Source organism: Apaloderma vittatum, unplaced genomic scaffold (assembly GCF_000703405.1).
Source record: "Apaloderma vittatum isolate BGI_N311 unplaced genomic scaffold, ASM70340v1 scaffold18596, whole genome shotgun sequence".
In the NCBI taxonomy this organism is placed as follows: Eukaryota; Metazoa; Chordata; class Aves; order Trogoniformes; family Trogonidae; genus Apaloderma; species Apaloderma vittatum.
The window spans coordinates 1,255-17,641 of NW_009722558.1; the positions used below are offsets into that span (position 1 = coordinate 1,255).

General features: G+C 37.0%; 1 protein-coding gene across 1 annotated transcript; it reads left to right on the forward strand.

The window, feature by feature from the left end:
• Window positions 1-265: 265 nt before the first annotated feature.
• NDC80 (NDC80 kinetochore complex component) lies at window positions 266-15,299 on the forward strand. The gene is made up of 16 exons (XM_009871818.1): window positions 266-455; window positions 915-1,001; window positions 1,765-1,888; window positions 2,016-2,188; window positions 4,201-4,303; window positions 5,164-5,253; window positions 5,686-5,779; window positions 7,999-8,105; window positions 9,232-9,376; window positions 9,658-9,863; window positions 11,072-11,224; window positions 11,499-11,588; window positions 12,383-12,475; window positions 13,918-14,048; window positions 14,543-14,645; window positions 15,000-15,299. Exons 1-16 carry the CDS (start codon window positions 355-357, stop codon window positions 15,120-15,122), a joined length of 1,923 nt encoding a protein of 640 aa, XP_009870120.1. The 5' UTR covers window positions 266-354; the 3' UTR covers window positions 15,123-15,299.
• The last annotated feature ends 1,088 nt before the right edge of the window (window positions 15,300-16,387 follow it).

A 16,387-nucleotide genomic window follows, 5' to 3' on the forward strand; every position in this document is an offset into this window, starting at 1 on the left:
TTTGGAACCTGTGGGTTAAAAATGACCAGATATAAATAATAAAGGCAAAATAGAAGGTTTAGAACAAGCCCTGGCACTTTCATCAATAAAAAAGTTAATTTGAAAGGATGTGGCTGCTGCATGTAGTTCTGGAGTCTGACATAGAGGGTTTTTCACCTTTTTTTTTCTTCACTTTTTTTTTTTTTTAAGGGCCCAATATTTCTGGAAACTGTCTGTCACAATGTTTGGTCCAAAGCACAATTCTACTTGCTTAATCTGACCCTTTAGAAAGTCATTGTGGTGTTTAAAAAGGCAAATACTCTTAGATCCTGAATTTTGCAGTACTGACAGATTGTGATTTATGCTTTAGTCACAATGAGACGAAGCTCAAGTATTGCTGGAAGCAGCGGCCGTCAATCTATGATGGCACTGAGAGTGCAGGACAACAACAAGATGGGTCTTCAAACACCTCAGACGTAAGTGTTGCTGATCGTCGTGCTAATAATACGTATATAGAACTAACTCTGAAGACATTTACTGTAGCATGTTTGAGTGTGTGAGTAGCAACTAAAAAAGAAGTGGGAGCGATGAAAAGAAGACTCCTTACAGTCCAGCATATTTGCTCCAGTTCTGCAAAAAAACTTTCTCTAATCCATTTGTATACCTCTGACACACTTCAAGCTGTAACACTTTTCCTTACATATTTCTTAGGAGGTGGAAGGGTGCATGTGTGTATAAAATGTATACTTATAAATATTCTTGCAGAAGTAGTTTTGATAATGGACTACTGCATTAAAATCAGTTGATTTTTTTTTAAGATACTGCTATGCTGAAGATGCTTTAGGCTTTCATGTACATGTGTTTATAGTTTTTATACATGAGCAAAAGGTGAAATGCTAGAAACAGTCATTTGAACCATTCTCCCTCTCCCGCAGGAAGGACAGAGGTACGTTTGGGAAGCTGAGCATGAGCAAACCTACTTCTGGAGCTTCAGAAAGAAAAGTCAGCTTTTTTGGGAAGAGGTATTGATAGCTTTAGATCTCCATACTGCAAATTAAAACAGTAGCAATCTCGTATAACTTTGTAATTGTTCTGTCTTGACGGATTTTCACTATAGGGAATAATGTAACTGAACCCAGCAGGCCTTCAGCTCTGCCTTCCTCTCCTCTTTGATCGCTAAACAATAATGCTGTGGAGTAGGAATTGCTCTGAGAGCTGTTCTTCCTCTTGGGAACAATATGCACTGCAGACCTTAAGGGCTCCTCAGCACATTTGCCTATTTAAGGCAGAATGATACCTCCAGTACACTCTGCCTTACTTTCTTTTTCTCTCTAAGATGCAAACCTTCAAAAATGCTGTAATCTTTCAGTTTAGTTCATGGCTTTCTGAGTTCTAATGTCTTGCAAGTATCTTCTTTCACAGAACCCCGCTGTTGCAGGGATCTACTGCTTTTAATTATTCCTTAAATATTGTAGTCTTTATTTTCAGTAACCCACATAATTTTGTTTCTTCATCCTTGGGGTATCTTTCTGCTCTATAAAACTTTATTTCTTTCAACAAACTGAGGAAAACATTCATCTAAGGTGCAGTAATCCCTCTGTTGTATGTGTGCATCATGGCTTCCAGGCTGATGCTGTTTTTCCAATCATCCTAAAGAGAAGCCTTCAGACATCCCTTTGCATAACAGATGCACAAAAAAATGGGCTAAAAATAGCAACTGTAGTGACTTAAACATTAGGAGAGTTCTTCTTTAAATGTATTGTCTGTATTTATTTTTGTTCTTAGAACTAGTGGGGCTGGAGGTTCACGCAATAGTCAGTATGGTGTGTTCGGTACAGAGAAGATCAAGGATCCCAGGCCACTTCATGACAAGGCGTTCATCCAACAGTGTATCAAGCAGCTTTGTGAGGTAACTTATTAACTTCTTTTAAATGTATGCTGTTAGGCATGAAAGGTACTAATCAAAATATTTATTTTTCATGGTTATCAACTTTAGATTTTATTTAGTGACTAATATGCCATATTTCTTTTCTCAGTTTCTTGTTGAGAGTGGTTACGCCCATAATGTTTCCATGAAGTCGTTACAGTCTCCATCGGTTAAGGACTTCTTAAAAATCTTCACTTTTATTTATGGATTCCTCTGCCCTTCTTATGAACTGCCTGACTCAAAATTTGAAGAGGAAATTCCCAAAGTTTTTAAAGAGCTTGGGTAAGAGCATTATTATTAGTCTGTTGTGCTAAATAGATATGATACATCTAGAAATTTAAAAGCTAAGAATTGAGCATGATAACTGGGGAGGAATGGATAGGTTTCTGTGTTCAAATGAGACTCTGGAACCACAATGTTGTGATTATTTTGTTTCACTTTTGTTTAGCTCTAAGTTTATTCTCTGATCCTCAGACTCTACTGTACATTTTATATTTGAACTTGCAGAACTTATAGGCTCTTTGAAGCTTGCTTTGTAATGTAGCATCTAATTCATTGTCTTTTTTCCTGTTAAACTTCAGAAGACAGACACAATTTTTTACAGACTCTTCTGGTTCATTCTGTTAATATCTAAGAATTAAAAACCAATTTCATAATGTTGGATCCACTTCCTTTAGTTAATATTCACATTTCCTGTAATTTCTCTTGTCTTGTTTCCAGTCACAGTGTGGAAATAACAAAAATTACCATTGATGTAAAAAAGTCACTAAGCAGCTGGATGTTTTATTTCTAATCTTGATAAATAAGTGTTCAGAATCATTAATGTACCAAGATCTTACTAGAATTAAAGTCCTTTATCTGTTGATAATGGTGAATTTCCAGTCTCATTAAAAAAAAAAAAGTATATTTTATTTCTATAGATTTGAGCCCATGATGACGTCAAAGCACTAGTGCTCCTTAGATGTAGCTATAAATTTCCTTTAACCTGTAACATCTGAAATTACTGACCTAGCTGACAAGTTGAATCCTAAGAAATGTAAAACCTCTCTAAGTTGTACTCTGCTGCACCAAGAGTGAACTCCTCCATAAAAAGACTTATTTGGGAACTCAATTCAAGTTGTCTTTGGAGAGTTAGAAAATGGACATAAATGATTCATTTTAAAAAACTCTCAGGCTGAATGGCTTATGAGCACTTGTTTGAAACTGTCAGTTCATCAGCTTCTTGTCCTATGTTCTTAAAATAAATTTGGGCAGCTGTCACTCTTGAGATGGAATAAAGTCTGCACTTCTGTGTTATCTGATATGCAGAAGATTTTGAGTGAATGTCTAATTATCAATGTAGCCTTTGTGTGTTCCATATTCATAGGTAATATTCATACTTTGATATACAGATCTTAGGAAATTCTTTTCTGTAATTGCATGCCAAGCAGTTTTATTTCTGTTTTCAAAGTGCATTTGACTCAAAAAACAAGAATCTTTCCTTCTAAGAACAGGACTTCTGTCTATCAATTTGTTTGCATATATTGGGAAATATTTCAAGCTGCAGACCTACCTGGGAAGTCTAAATATCATCCATTGGACTATTGCTCTCTCCTTTGCGTTTGTTGCCTTTCCTTCGAGGTCTTTATCTCATCATGAATCACCTGATGCTCACAGGGCACCCAGTTCTTTTTCCTTTTTCCTTTTCCGGGGCCTGTTTCTCCTCCCATAGTAGCTTGAGAATGAAGAAAACACATATGGCTGCTACCAGGACCAAAACAACATACTAAGCTGAATAGGAAGGGGCAAAGGAGTGTATGAAGGAGTAGTTGACAGGGTTTTTTTGTATGAGGCCTTGATTGTTTGTAATCTTTAGATATGCAATTAAAAAAGTCCATTTCTTCAATCATTTCTTCAATAGTTGGCCTGTCAAGGAGGGCAGTTGTCCCGCTCTGCATTTCACTGGTGCAGTCCAACCTTGAGCACTGTGTGCAATTTTGGGCATTTCAACATAAGAAGGACATTGGAATATTAGATTATGCCCAGTGGGGAGTAACTAAGATGATGAAAGGCCTCGAGGGCAAGACTTGTGAGAAGCAGCTGAGGTCGCTTGGCTTGTTCAGAAGGCGAAGGCTGAGGGATGACCTCATAGCAGTCTACAACTTCCTTAAGGAGGAGGGCAGGTGCTGATCTCCTCTCTCTGGTGACCAGTAATAGGAGGAAATGGAATGAAGCTGTGCCAGGGGAAGTTCAGAATTTTGGTTTTATTGCTCTTTGCCACAGCTGTTAAAACTGTATTTTCTTTTGCCCTGTAGGTACCCCTTTGCTCTGTCAAAAAGCTCCATGTACACAGTGGGAGCACCACACACGTGGCCTCAGATTGTGACAGCTTTGGTTTGGTTAATCGATTGTGTCAAGGTAACATTTGTCTTCTTAAACCCAAATATTTCCACTTTTCAGGTTGAGATGTTCCAATACGCAACTCCTAAATGCTTTCTAAAAATCTGTTAGACATTTATGTAAAGAAAAAAGTAGGTGTTCCTACCTGCCATTTAGGAGCTAGTTCTTAGCCTTACTTTTAGTAACTTTTTAAATGAGTTTTTAATGTTATGGTAATATTCTGTTGAACTGTGTGCACTGCATAAATTTATGCACGAGAAAGGTGGGGAAAAATGATGACTTACACATATGTAAAACCAAGAGAAATTAATGGGTATAATGTATCTTCAGTGCAGATCTTGTAACACCTGCCATCTTCTCCTAAATTTGAAGTATAAAGATGGATTTTTCAACAGCAATTATTCAAGTGCCCTGTGGCTGTTGTACAGAGTGTGGAGTTTTGTGTTTGGGTGGTGCCTTTTTTTGTGGGGGGAGGGGGGGATGGGCCTTTTTGTTGGTTGGTTGGTTGGTTTTTTTTAATAGTCTCTGTCGCTGCCAGCTCAGATCTGAGCAAAATTTGGAATCTATGACAGAAGTTCACCACTGCCGAACTGAGCACACATGAAAATCCCATCTGAAAAAGCACGTTTGGCTTAGCAGGGCAGTTTGGCAGGGTTGAACGTCCAGTTAATGCGTCTTCATTTGTGCTTATAGCCAACTAAACACAGGCTTGGTAACCTGATGTGATTGGTCCCATTCTTTAGTAGCACCACTGCAACCTGCTTGCTGAAATCCTAATCCAATGTAACTGCTTCTTATCACAAACATGAAGCTGATATGAAAACTAATGGGGATCTATCTTCATACTTGCTTTTTGTATGTGCACCCATGCCTTTCAGTTGTATACTGCCATGCGGGAAAATGCACCTTCGTTTGATGATGGACAGAGCTGGGGAGGAGAGACGGAGGATGGAATTGTACATAATAAGGTACCATAAAATATAAAGGATTATCAGAATTGTTCAACTGAATTTTGCCATCTGCTGTAAGAACATAACTGACATGTAAACCTCATGAAATTCAACAAGGCCAAGTGCTTATGCTTCAGGGATCACATAATTCAAGATAATAAACTTGTAGGTATTGTATCTGCTGGCCTTGTTAGGTATCCTAGAAAAATGTGTCAAGTGTTTCCAGACTTTTCTTAATGTGAATTCAAGATGCCTCCTTCTGCCTGGATGTCATCTGTTAACATTATGTGCTTAAAGGGAGGAAAAAAGTTGATTTTTACAGAAGCGCAGTCAAACATGTGAGATATTTTTGGTGTATGTTTGATTCCATTACTTGAGTAGATTTAGACTATCTAGATATTTTACAGCTCTTTGAATTGTCTAAATTAAAACTTGTAAAATTTGTTTCAGCTTTTCATGGATTACTCTGTGAAGTGCTATGAGCTCTTCATGAAAGGGAGAGATACTTTTGAGGAATTGGATGCAGAAGTGCAGTCAAAATTAAGTAAGTTTTCATGTTTTAATTAAATATTTGTGTTACTGGTTTCTCTTTTAGTATCAGTTTTGCTCAGTTTGATCTGAGGTAACGCAACCTGCATCGTTACTACTACAGTCATGCTTTGCTATCAGCTCTACCTGTGTAACCCTATTGTTTTCAATGGCTTTGTCACAGTTCTTCAGAGACAAATCCCATCTATGGAGATGTGTTATGGGTTAGGACTGGGCTGGCCACTAAACTGATTACAGATGCTTTCTATTAACCCCTCACCCTTTCCAGAAGAAGAGAAAGAGAATAAGGGAGGGAGATTTACAGGTTGAGAAAAAATAAAACTAAAACAACTTTAATGAAACAGTAACAATAAAAAGAAAAGATAATGCTATTAATAAGAAAATATTTAAATATATGCAAAGCCCATATTGCAGCTCCCCCACTGAGTCACCAGTGCTGCTGTGGGGCAGGCACCAGGAAGTCCCAGAGGACCTGTCGGCAGACATGAACACACGGCTGGGGATGGAAGGCAGAAGAATGGACAGTCCTCCTTGGACACCGGCCATAGAAGATGATGGCTTCACCCTTTTGATCCCTTAGCTTTATACTGCTTGTACGACGTGCTTAGAATGGAATTCTTTGGTCACATTTGGGTCACCTGTCCTGTCCGCTCCTACCTTTAAGTGTGACTCTTTTACTTACAACATTTTCACTTAGGGCACTCTATCATGGCATGCAGATCCAGCAGTGACCTTGGTTACTACAGGAGAAAGTATAAGCAAGAGTCTTTCTGCATATCAATCCTTGGTAGTAACTATAAACATCAAGTGTTACCACTAATAGAAGCAGACACTGTCTGAAAAAACATGCTGTTAATTTCGGAAAGTGCAGTCTCTTAGAAGAGACATAGCTGAAAAGTAAAATCACTGAACAGAAAATGACAAGACGATAGTTGGTTTTGTCTGACAGAGTTAACAATTAGGAAAAAAAAAGCATTACCAGAGGATGCTTGTCTGAGGAGTAAGGAAATTCATCTTCTAAAAGCTTTGAAAACAGTCTGCAAGAGTTCCATATTCTGTTCTGAAGTTTTCCATATATGACTCAGCATGCACCTGTGTTTGTCTTCAGGTAGATGGCAAAGTATTATTTTTTGGTTTTTAACTCATTCATTTCATCACCTACAGAAATACAAACAGAATATAAGAACAAGGGGGAAAAATACTTCTAACTGTCTGTGCTGTCCTATGAAAAGCCACGCTAAGAACACTTCTGTTGCAAACTGGAGCCATCAGTTGGAGAGGCAACATAAGCTGCCAAACTGTTACTACATATTAGGAGGAAAAAGTAATTATGCCATTGTTAGACAAAGACTAAGGGAAGTAAGGGAAAAGATGTCTCAAAAGGCAAGGAAGTACGTGGATGAGAAAGGAGTATAAAGCAGACTACCTTGTGAAGCTAGAACAGATGAAACTTGCCTAGCAACCACTAATCTATAGTGTGGGCTTATCCTGGTTTCACTGGGATAGAATCCCAGCCCAGCCAGGGGCTTAAGGTGTGGGGCAAAAGCCAGGGCAGCTGGCCCGAGCTGGCTCACAGGAGTATCCCATACATGTCATGCTCATTATAAAGGGGGATGATTTCCGAGGATGGGAGCTACTTTTGCTGCTTCTGCTCCTTTCCATCCGTGAAGGGACTCGGTTACCATTCTGCTCCCCAGGACTGCTTTCTTGTTTATTGTGACCAATGTACATTCACTGGGCCAAGTATAACTTTATATAATAATGCCATTAGTATTAATATTAGTTTTGCTGCTTCATTGAGTTTGTTTTCATGTCAGCCCATGGATCTCCTCCTTTTCCCGTTCCCCCTTCTCTGCTGTGGAGGAGTCATCAGGTGACAGAGCAACTGCTTTAGTTTAGCCCTGGATATGAGCTAAACAGGAGTGATTTTGAGCTTTTGATGCCATGAAGACTAAAAAACTTAATTTCTGGTTTGCTTTTGGATTTTCTCTTATTGAGTTTGTAATGAACAGGTTTTTAGATGGATTTGTTGGTTGGGCTTTGTGATATTGTTCGGTTTTTGTGGTTTGTTGGGGTTTTTTTAGTTTAAAATAATTCTCCAGATAATTAATATTTACTCTGTTGAAACTAAGCACAGCTATTCAGATTAGGTGAGGAAATTCAGTGAGATTAATTTGTAACCACTTTCTCTCCCCTCCTTTTCCCCCTCACCAGAGGACTTATTTAATGTAGATGAATTCCAAATAGAAAGTTTAGCAGCTGACAACAAAAGACTTCAGGAAGAGATTGCAAGACTAGAAAAAGAAAAGGAAAGCGAGCCGGTTAGTAAACTGTGTCTGTGCTTGTTTATATGCTGCAGTTGAATTTTCTCTTATTGACCATTATTGTATTATTAAAGAAAGATACTGATGATACATTACAACAAATGGAAAATTATTTTCAGTGCTCTATGAGATTTTAATTAGGGCAGGTTATCACAGACTCTCTACCATGACAGTACAAGCCATTTACTGTGAAGTACTATTTGTTTGATGTTATGCAGATATTTTCACAGACTCATGGAATGTTTTGGATTGGAAGGGACCTTTAGAGGTCACCTAGTCCAACCCGCCTGTAATGAGCAGAGATATCTTTAACTAGACCAGGTTGCTCAGAGCCCTATCTAATCTGGCCCTGAACATTTCCAGGGATGGGGCTTCTACCATCTCTCTGGGCAACTTGTGCCAGGGTTTCACCACCTTTGTCATAAAAAATTTCCTCCTTCTTTCTAGTCTAAATTTACGCTTGTAGTTTAAAGCCACTACTCCTTCTCCTGTTGCAGCAATCTCTGCTAAAAACATTGTCCCTGTAACTTTCAGGTAATGAGATCTTGCATTAGCTGAAATACTAATAAAATATTTGAAAAAAAACAACTTTTTTTTTTTTTCCTGAACTTCAACATTGTCTTTTCCAAAAGTGTTGGTGCAAGGACTTGTTAGGGGATGAAAGCATGGGATTCAGTGGTAACAATATATTTTAGGGAAAATATTTTGTTTGAAAAGATAGATTCTACTTTTAATACATCAAGAGTTTAGAAATGGTTTAGTGGCAGTGAAGCTGGCAAATTGAGATTCCTGCCTACTGTGCAAAATGTGCTGCTTGTATTCCTAGCTTTCCTTGCCTTTAGTTCTATCTGCCTTTTGTATATTACTATATTTAAGTTGTGATTTACGTGTAGTAAAATCTTTAGGAAAGTTCAGACTAAATGCTGAAATGCAAGAATTAATGTAGAAATCACCTTTTCAGCCTTTTTGGTTTTGCTTTGAAGATGCTTAACTTGATAAAAATTATTAAAATTCTTTAATTTTATATTGAGACTATCGAAGTTGACCAGTTGTCTTGTCTGGAAAGTAAGATCGTTATTTTAGATTAATATAACAGTGGTTGTTCTTTCCATCCATTTACTAGGATCGTAGAGTATCTCTGCGAAATGTGAAATCGTCTCTTCAAGCAGATGTCCAGAAATACCAGGCTTATTTGGCTAATCTGGAATCTCATATAGCCATCCTTGATCAAAAAATGGAAGGTGTTAATGAGGAAGTTGAGACAGTAGGTAAGGCGGCCTTGGTCACAAACAGGATAGTGGAGCTAGAAATAGGTTTGAAGTAATTGTAGTTCTTAGCTTCAGGCCAGACTGAGATACTTTATGTTGATGCTACAAATAAACCTTCCAAAACGAATTGCTGATAAAGAAATGTTTGGCTTATAGCTGCTTGTACACTAAAGTAATGAAATACAGCTATTATTTACTCATTAAAATACAGAGAGATTAGATCTAAATAGATAGGCTGGTATTTCATAACCATTTCACAAATGTGTGTTTTGTGAACTTAGAGATGGAAGTAGAATCAATGAAGCAAGAAAATGCCCGGCTCCAGCACATCTTTGATAACCAAAAATACTCAGTTGCGGACATTGAGAGAATAAATCATGAGAGAAATGAGTTGCAGCAAACCATCAACAAGCTGACTAAGGAAGTAGAAGCAGAAGAACATCAGCTGTGGAATGAAGAGCTAAAATATGCGAGGAATAAAGAGGCGGTATGTGAAAATCCTTCTACAATGAGAGGTGGCTGCAAGTTTTCATTATGCAAGCTTAAACTTGAAACTTGAATTATTGGTAACGTCTTTCTGAAATAATCCAACAGCAGCATAGATATATCTTAACTGGCTAAATGGCATGAATGGCTTCTATTTACAATCTCTGAAAAATGTTTTCTTTCTTTGCCCTTTTTCTCTTTTGAACATAATTGAAATGTATTCTTTCTATTGTGTTTCTCTACTGTAAGGGATAGAGCTAGAATAGGTGCCACCGTCCACTCTCACTGTTTTAGCATCATGAGCTTTGATAACATTAGCTTGAAATTACTTTGGTAAAACAACCCACTTTGGGCTAATGTTGACATTTCATAGCAATTGAATCAGTATCTCTGCAGGCATTTAGTGCTAGTTTGGTCCCTTATGTGGAGGTTCTAATAGGTTTTAATGGCAAAATTCAGTTTTCTCAAAGGTGGTGAAAAGATGTAGGTCGTGTAAGTGGTGGCATTTAAAAGCTTCTGCTTTGTTAGAGAACTAAACCAAAAGTTTCAAATAGGTTTTGCATTTGGCAGGGTTTCAGTTTATCAGACACTTGGTATTGTCTTAAACTCGTTACACTATGTAAGCATGAAGAACATGAAACTGGAAAAAATAGTTTTATATTATTTGATGTTTGCATAAATGGCATTCATTAATCAGAACACAGAGCATTTAATAAGCTTTGTTTAGAGGTATGCTCAAATTAAAATTCGCACATGAAACTGTTATTAGGCTGTGTGGCTATGTGGCAGTTCCTGTCAAAACCCATGACAGAAGGTGTATCAGCATGATGACTGATGATTGGTTTAGTTATTTGTATTTCCAGGTGTGTTTTTACCTCACTATGAACTAATCCTCAAAAAGTTGTGGCAGGACAAAATACGGCACATGACTAGGGAAAACCACAGGTGGAACTATTGAGTTTCACCCCTACACACTGAAAAACCCTGCAGAGCAAACTCTGAAAGAATCAGTAAAGCAGCACTTAATCCAAGTAATACAAACTGCTGAACTGTCAATACATACAGCTCTTGAATACTGCATCACGACTTGGAATCTTGTTTGTACGCAGCAACTCAGAAATCTGTTCTTAAAGTAATATAGGGTACTTTTTGCAAAGCTTTTCAGTTGTATTTCTCCTGTGATTTTGCCCCTTTTTTTCCTCTGCACAGATCGAAATGCAACTGGCAGAGTATCATAAACTGGCTCGAAAGCTGAAATTAATTCCAGTAAGTGCTGAGAATTCCAAAGGCCACGACTTTGAGATTCAGTTTAATCCTGAGGCAGGACCAAATTGCCTTGTCAAATATAGAACTCAGATCAAGGTAAGTAAATACTGAATGTTTCTGTTACCACTCACAAAAAAACGTGTTTCTTTGGAAATACCGGAAAGGTCTCAACTCTTCCATGAAACTTCATTGAAAAGCTTCTGTGATGCATTACCATAACTACATTATTGCACAGGAAGTAAGTTTGGGTTTGGAGGGTACAGCAGCCTAAATAAAATAAAACAAAACAGGAGAAGGAAAAGCTGTACTGGGGTACATCGTATTTCACACTAAAAAATTCCAGTAGCCAGATCTTATACGTGTATTACAGGCTCCCCTTATGGAGATCATAAACCAGACTGAGGAAGAAATTAGGAATGCTACTCAACGAAAAATGACTTTGGAAGATACTTTGGAACAGGTATGTTAGTTAATGAAGATTAGGACTAAGGTACTATACTGTTACCTGCTGGTCTCATCTGACCTTTTGCTTGGGTGAAATGTGGTGTGGGGGGTTGTTCTTTGGGTTGGTTTTGTTGAGGTCCCCTGTTGTGTCAGGTTTTGGGGAAGGGAGAGGAAAGCTGTGAGAAGATTGCTTTAATTATGATGGAACCTGAAGTTTTTGTGAGAATTAGGATCTACTCCTGTTGGTTGAAATTATATGTATTCGCTCTATTGAAGATTATACAGCTTACATATGTTTGACCATAAACATTGGAAAGACTTGTTTTTAAGTTACCCAGTCCAGTCTGTTGCTTGGCTTATCAACACTGACAAGTTGTGATCAAGATGATTTTTAGCAACATTAGGTTCAGGATGGATTGGAAGAAGAATTTTATTTGCCCACTCTTCTTTACCTACAGCATTTTTTTGTTGCTGAGCATGACAGTATGTGGTATGGAATAATCTTTTGGCCAGTTTTGGTCAGCTGTCCTGGTTGTGTGCCTTCCCAACCTCTTGTCCACCACTCCCCTACTCATTGAGGGGCTGCGGGAGGGAGAGAAAACCTCAATGCTGTGCAAGTGCTGTTCAACAATAGGCAAAACGTTGATGTGTTACCACACAAGGTACCCTACAGGCTGCTGTGAAGAAAGTCAGTCCCAGCCTGACCTAATTTAAATACTTTTGGGCAACCATGTGTTGTTTGTGACAGCATAAATTTGTATGTTGGAATTCTCTTTGAATTATATTTTCGTGGTCGTGTTTTCATTCTAGGTAAATGTAATGGTAGTGGACAAGAAAAGCAGTGTGAAAACGCTGAAAGAAGAAGCTGAAAAGCTGGATGGCCTCTACCATCAGAAGCTTAAGGTAGAACTTCTTCTAGGTTTTTGCCAACTTATCCTTAATGATATCCTTAATCTTTGTATTTATACCTGAGTTTGGGGTTCCTATTGTTGTTTATTTGTACCTCCAACCTTGCCTCTGTACGTTCCTCTTTCAGGATTGTCTCCTTTTTGGAAATATTCGAGTGCTACCTTAAGTTAGTCAGTTTTCACGTTCTGATAAGAGAATCTAGCATCATACTTTGACAGTTCCTGTAAATCATAAGCTGCTACAACCCGTAATAAAAGCAGTGGCAATCATTTCCTGAACGTAGGATGGTCTGAGGTGCATGTGCTCAATTTAAAGTTAACACAATCTGCCTTGTCTATTCAGTCTGTATATAATAAATACCCTTAAAGTTTTAATAAACATGTTTAATAGCATTATTTGACTAAAAGCACATTAAATGTTTTAATGACATAAAATTGTTGCATTCTCTTTTCTTCTTCCCCAGTGGGGGAGCATTCCCAATCCTTTTCTTCACTTCCAATTTACTAACAAAACAGTCCCCTGAGTTAACAACCAAGTGGCTGCTTCAGTACCTGCCAGCTTTTCTGACAGCTTGGCTTCGATGGGGCTGTAGTGCCCAGGAGAAAAATGCTTTTTTCAACTAAGCCAGCATTTAACACATCTGCTCTTTCAAATCCAAACTCCTGTGCTATAACCACTAAATAGAGTTATTTCATTGCTAACATATAGCTTTCAAAAACACCTGAAATTTTGATCTGTGCAGCTGCATAGGCTTTTCTCTTAAGGTGAGCTCATAAAATAGTTAAAACTGGATGGTTATAGTAAGACATAGTCATGTAATTCCTCATGTAATTTTTAAAATGTGCTCTGTAAGACATAAGTATTAAAAATACTTTTGAATTATGATGTTTTAATAATTGACCTGAATTGCATGCTTAGTTGATGGCAGAATTTAGTCTAGTTTTGTACATTTAATTGTACTAAGTATAATGTCAACAGTGCCATTCTCCTTGGAGAGATAATTGCTTACATTTTGTACTCATCTTTAAGACACAAAATGGAAAAGCAAGTTTCTTATTCAAATGTGATATTATCTTTTCAATCTATAAACAGCTGTTCATGATGTTCCATTTCTAAGCTATTTAAAATATGAAAATAACATTTTTTGAAATGAACTTTGAAGAAAAAATAACTGGAATGCAGACCTTGAAATACAGTTAGAGAAATAAAGAGAAGGTTTGGCTGGTTTGAGATGAAAGACAATACAGAAAATACCTGAAACTTTACGTTTGGGGGGGGACGTCTTTGGGTTTTCTTAGTGCTGAGTTTGGAGTTACTTGTATGAATTGTGAATGGAAATATTGGGATGTAATCTGGCAATATAAAGGAGAAAAAAAAACCCTAATTATTCCTGAATTATGCAATTTTGGTTTTATTTTTTCCTCTTATGTTTACAGGAGGCAGAAGAGGAAGAGCAAAAATGCGCAAATGAACTGGAATTGTTAGAGAAGCATAAAAAACTGCTTGAGAGTGGTGTCAATGAAGGTCTCAGTGAAGCCACAAATGAATTGCATGATCTTCAACGACAGTAAGGCCCATAACTTCAAGTTGTTTGTGCAGTTTATTTTGAGGTTTATGTGTTTTAAGGATAAAGATGTTTTGTTGAATCCTAACATAAAATTCTTTGGTGGGTGGATATCCATCTCAATATAGTAATTTCACAAATTCACAGTTGAAATATGTTTCTCCTTGAGACTTAATATTTTGGTAGAATATCTACCTGCTCTATCCGAACTCCTGTTTTCAATGTAATTTTTTCATATATATGGCTCTAGTAAGGTTCATTTCCAAACTTATGTGACAAAAACATTTTACAGCCTAAAGTCTGGAAAGATTATTTTGACTGCAAGGTCCTTTTTTGTATTAATATACAAATCTAACTTGGCTCAGGTTAATAATCATGGCAATAATAATAGAAAAACTTAAAGCTAAATGTGGCAATACATCAGACTTGGTGAAATGATTGTTTTAGATGTCTGGAATTTTATAATTATGGATGTGACTTTCTGAGTGTCTTTTTAGATATCAAGTTGTTATCCAAACAACAACAGAAGAGAGCAGGAAAGCTGGTGATAACTTGAATCGTCTTTTAGAAGTGATTGCTACTCATGTAGTATCTATAGAGGTAAGCTAAAATTTGATATTCAGAATTAAATCTTTCTAGAGACATTTTCAACTGCAGTTAAACACACGGAAATTAGAACTTGCACTCTCCAGTAAATTATCAGTTATTTAGGGCTGTTGCACCAAATCTGTGGATTCTAGTTAATAAATTTGTGACAAAACCTTTGGTATAAATAGTCAGAATTGATCATTTAACTTCAGTACTACCCTTTCAAGTTTAATTTGCTTCTGGTAGACATCTTTTGGAGAATTTAGAAATCACAACCTGTGCAAATGACTGCTTAAAGTGCTTTGGCAGAACCAGTACAGTAGAGACCACAATAACTCTAATAAGCATTCTGTAACTGTTTTCTAGAAATATCTTGATGAACAGAATGTGAAAATTGACAGAGACTATGAAGAATTCATGTCTGAAGATCTGTTGTCAGTCTTGACTGGAATTCTCAACAGTTACAAGAAGAAGGCTGAAAGTCTGTAATTACCAAAAAGGTGACGATGAAAATTTTGCATTTCTTAAGCTCTGTTATGGTGCCTTCTAAAAGGATAGGTACTTACTGTGTTTAGCTGTGAAACTGGTTTTAAATGTAAGGAAATGTTTATGAATTTCCTTTGGTTTACAGACACAAATAGATAAAAGAATTAAACAACATATTTGCATTTTCTTTAAAAAGGCTTTGCCTGCACTTCCCCCTTGCAGTATATTATACCTGATTACAAATATCTGTGACAACACAACTGTGGAGCACCTTAACTTCTTTTTTTTTTTATAATCACATCATTTGTGCTAACCTGTCTCAATAACAAGCCAGAGTGGACTTTGCAATTCTATCTCAAATGTAAAGGGTACTGACAGCTTGAAATACTGCTACTTAAAAATAGCTAGTGGTTTTTGTAAACATGTGAGATTACTAACTGAGAAAAGAGCTAAGTTTTCCATTCTGGAGTATAGTTTGTGCATGTTGTAACACGTGTGTATTTAGCCCCTGTGCATAACAATGTACATCCTTCCCCAAGCTTTTCTTTTGGTAGCAAGACCAAATGTAAATGTCTTTCAGTGTCCTGCTTGTTCACTTACCTATGAAACCGCCCAGAGACCCCTCTTACATGAGTAAGATGATTTTTATTTTTTTTTAACAAAAATCTGTTTGAAAAGATCCGTAGTAATTATACAGGAGTCTTGTAAAGAGTCTATGAGAAAGATAGTTTGAAAACAAAGTTCTGTCTCTAATTGCTCATAGTCCCTAATGAAACTTCACTCTACTTCTTCATACATATACCAGAGAGCTCTAAGTAGAACAATATATGAATTCTGACAATATAGCTAATCAGTTGTAGATTTGGCTAATGTTGGATACATCAAAATGGTCTATGTAAGTCTGTATTCTTCTTGTTAGACCAATAGGACAGACTCTATTTGATTTTATTCTTTTTTTTCTTCCTTAGGAAAGTGGCAGTAAAATTAAAGTATGGGAAGCTCCAGTCCAAATACATTGAAGAAAATGTAACCACGTCTCCTGAACATCTACGTCTTTGTTCTTATCTACTCTGTACATAACTTTGCGTTTTAAAAAAAAAAAAAAAAACCACACAAAAAAAACCCCCACCCCGGCAATTGTCTTGGGCAGTTTAGTTATGATGGTATTTCCTAATGAAAGTATTGAAGTATTTGAATGTTTTTAAGAGTTCAGTGATAAATATCACTGATTCAAATATATAATGATAAAAACAGCTTTGCAGTCTGTT

Excerpts from the sequence above, each read along its gene's own strand:
- NDC80 (XM_009871818.1), top strand. The coding sequence starts at position 355 with ATGAGACGAAGCTCAAGTATTGCTGGAAGCAGCGGCCGTCAATCTATG. Across the intron at positions 9,377-9,657 it reads TGAGGAAGTTGAGACAGTAG|AGATGGAAGTAGAATCAATG; the intron begins GTAAGGCGGCCT and ends TTGTGAACTTAG. Across the intron at positions 12,476-13,917 it reads TCTACCATCAGAAGCTTAAG|GAGGCAGAAGAGGAAGAGCA; the intron begins GTAGAACTTCTT and ends TTATGTTTACAG.